The sequence below is a fragment of the Pterocles gutturalis genome, unplaced genomic scaffold (assembly GCF_000699245.1).
Source record: "Pterocles gutturalis isolate BGI_N339 unplaced genomic scaffold, ASM69924v1 scaffold21691, whole genome shotgun sequence".
Classification (NCBI taxonomy): Eukaryota; Metazoa; Chordata; class Aves; order Pterocliformes; family Pteroclidae; genus Pterocles; species Pterocles gutturalis.
The window spans coordinates 60,753-64,085 of NW_010100962.1; the positions used below are offsets into that span (position 1 = coordinate 60,753).

Here is a 3,333-nt window from a genome sequence, read left to right on the forward strand (position 1 = left end):
AAATATTTACTGTCGCAGCTCTCTTCAGGTTTCTCCAGTCCCAGGTCACCAATTTTTTCTCCTCTCTCAATTAATGTATCTGAAAAACACGGTTATTTCACCGGAGCACAGAAACTTAGAAGCCAGCTGAGAGGCTTGGGCCCTGTGGATCTCTGTGCTGAGCTGCAGAGAAACCATCATCTCCTGCCGACACGGCAGCCTGCCGCTGGTTGCATGCCCACAGGACGGCATGATGTTAAACCAGACCAAGCGCTGAGGCTGCTGCGCGTCTCTGGCCAGGCACAGGGTCTTGCTGCAGTGGACTCACAGTCCTCGTGTGCTGGAAATCATCTCTTCTCTGCAGAAGCTTTTCCCGAGATGAACTGGGGCATGACCAAGAAGTGTGGCATTCCCTACGCCTCTATTGTCACCAGGAGAGGAGGGGAAGGCAGGCTGTCACTGAAAAGCGTGATTCTCCTCCCCTCTAGTTTATTCCCAAGGGAGTTTATTCCAAGGGGAATATTCCGAGGGGAGTAAACTATATCTAGTTTATTCCAAGGGGAGAGACCGGTGTGCAGACGGGTGAGCAGGCAGGCTGCTTCTCCGAGCGCTCCCCGGGAGCCTCCGAAATGTTCTTCCACACCTCTGGAGTTAACAGCGTGCATCACACCGTACGCAGATGGCACGGCCGTGCCCCACGGTACTGTCGCTGTGGGACTCTTTGGAAAGAGGTGCTTCCCAACAGTCCTGTTCCCCACGGTACTGTCGCTGTGGGAGTCTTTGGAAAGAGGTGCTTCCCAACAGTCCAGCCTAAAAAATGTCTTGGGGAAGGACAGTGGGGCTCCACATGCTTTGTAAAACGTCTGAGGCTTTAGAGAGGTGAAACGCTGCTGGGAAGGAAGCGAGGAGCTGGGCGCAGGCTGGGTTCCTGACTCCCTCTGCTGGCCCTCCTGTAAGGGAAACCAGTGACAACTGGGACTAAAACCGACCTCCTTCACACAGCCGTGCTGAACGGCGAGCTGGATTTTTGGTGCTTTCTGGTTTAGGGGTTTAAAATATGATTTAGATCTGTCAGAACTCTTTATATGAAATATCAAAAGATAATTGTCAGCCAGTGACACACTTGCAAGCCTGGAAGAAAATGTAAAATAGTGACTGTCCTTCTAAGCTGTGCTGTGCTTCCAGTAAAGCTCAGTTTTTAATGGGTGGAACGCAGCGTTAGCAGATGTCACTGGATTTCAGATGAAGCAGTGTCTGGGATGCTGTCCCTGCTGTCCAGGGTGACAGTGTTTTGTGAAAAGACAGTTGTCGTTTGTCATTCTCAGGGTTCTGCTATTCATTTTTTGTTTCTAGCATCCTGTTCTGGATGAACCGATCGCAGAAGCCGTCTGCATTATTGCAGACACGGACAAGTGGACGGTGCAAGTGGCCAGTAGCCAGAGACGAATGATTGATAATAAACTGGGAAAGGAGGTGTTAGTCTCCAGTCTCGTCTCCAACCTGCTTCATTCCACTCTTCAGCTTTACAAGCATAATTTATCTCCAAACTTCGTAAGTATAAATGACAACCGAGGGGGCAACATTTTCAAAGCATCTGAAAGGATGTTCACAGGTTAAAGAGGTTGTGAGGTTCTGCCTAGTTCATTTATCCCTAGCCACAGTTTCAGTAGCCAGTGTCCCCTGATGTTGGAGCTGGTTTTTCAACGCTACTCTCTAACCAAGGCAGCTGTCTCATTAATTCTGATTTAACATGCAATCAAAGGCTTCTGCTCAAAAGTAAGACTCTTGCCAGTGAATCTCTGACTAATTATTCACCTAGACACGGCCAGGGAAAAGGCAGTAGGCATACGGGCTCTGTGCTGGTTTGCTCTGAGGCTGGGTGCAGGTTGGGTAAAGCGCTGGTTTCTCCCTGACACGACTCCCTTTGCGTTCTAGTGTGTGATGCACCTGGAGGATCGGCTGCAGGAGCTCTATTTCAAAAGCAAGATGCTGTCCGAGTATCTCAAAGGCCAGATGAGAGTTCACGTCAAGGAGCTGGGCGTGGTGCTGGGGTACGATCACAACCTTCCTCTGAGCGGTGCTGCCTGGGGTTTCCTGGTGCCAAGTCCTGCGCCTGGGCTTGTTCTAAGCACGGTGAAATGAATTCCCAAATGGGGCTGGAACTGTAGGGTGGCATAAATCACCCATGGCCACAGGCTTCTCCTTACCCATTGCTTGGTCCTGAGGACCCCCCAGCCTTTCTCTCTTCCCTCCGGGCAGGAGGATGGGCTCAGCACTCCAGAGCTTGTCAGAGTCCTTCCTTAGTGGGTCAGTCGTCACTGAACAGCGTCGGGCACCCGATTGCTCCAGGCTGGCTTTCCCTATGTGGCAGAAAACACCTCTGTGTCGTGCAGGGCACATAATGCCCCTCGGGGTGTGGGGCACAGGCAGAGAAGCTGTTTAAGGGGTGTTTATAGGAAGGCTCTGGGTTATCTTTTTGTGCAGAGGAGAACGGGGGAGCAGGAAGGCACACGGAGCACGTGTGGAGCTGGAGTTGGGGCAGCAGCTGCAGCAGGGTGAGATGCAGAAGTAGTTTAGCAGAGTCCTCTGCTCCTGCACCTTGTCCCCCACCTACTCCTCCCTTTACTTTGAAGGGTAGGAAGGAATCTGCTGTTTTCCCTCCCTCCATCTGCTTTCTCACCAGTTTGTTGGCCCTGTGAAAGAAAAAAAAACCAAAACCCCAGGCAGGTAGGAGCTGAGGCAGCGTTGACAGTCACTCATCAGCAGGAGCAGGCACGGCTGGGGGGTGTCAGAAACAAGCTGGTGGCAGGAGCACGGAGCCCAGCTGCAGCGGCGCCTTAGGAGAGAGGCACAGTTGGCTCGGATTTTCCTTGAAGGATGTCCTGCCCTGGGAGCTGGATACGCTCACGGCCCAAACGCAAACCCTGGGGCTGGAGCAGGCACTGTGGCTGCTGACGCGCGCGTGCAGCCCCGCTACGTTTGGGGCTGGGTTAAATGTGACTCTTGTGCTTCCTTCTAGGATTGAATCCAGCGACCTCCCTTTACTGGCAGCTGTAGCGAGCACTCACTCTCCGTACGTTGCCCAGATACTACTTTAAAATGCCAGAGGCCACAGATGTTGACTTTTTTTCCCCTCTGGAAACAAAGTGGAAGACAACTTGTTCTGGTTCCTTTCTCTTTGAAGCGATTCAAACAAACTGCTCGTTGAGCTGCAGCACCTCCATATATGACTGCACGTTGTGCAAACACTTGGAGACTTTTCCTCTCCCGCTTGGCCATTTATAAAAAAGGATAAAGAAAGGAAAAAAAAAAAAAAAGATAAATGAGTAAGCCCAAGATTTCAGCCACAGAAAA

At 51.5% G+C, this 3,333-nt stretch overlaps 1 protein-coding gene across 1 annotated transcript in view; it reads left to right on the forward strand.

The window, feature by feature from the left end:
• FNIP1 (folliculin interacting protein 1) overlaps positions 1-3,077 on the forward strand; it is a 42,330-nt gene extending 39,253 nt beyond the window's left edge. Inside the window, exons 16-18 of the mRNA XM_010081740.1 lie at positions 1,333-1,530; positions 1,915-2,030; positions 2,999-3,077. Coding sequence (XP_010080042.1) covers positions 1,333-1,530; positions 1,915-2,030; positions 2,999-3,077 — 393 coding nt within the window. The remainder of the gene's footprint in view (positions 1-1,332; positions 1,531-1,914; positions 2,031-2,998) is intronic.
• The last annotated feature ends 256 nt before the right edge of the window (positions 3,078-3,333 follow it).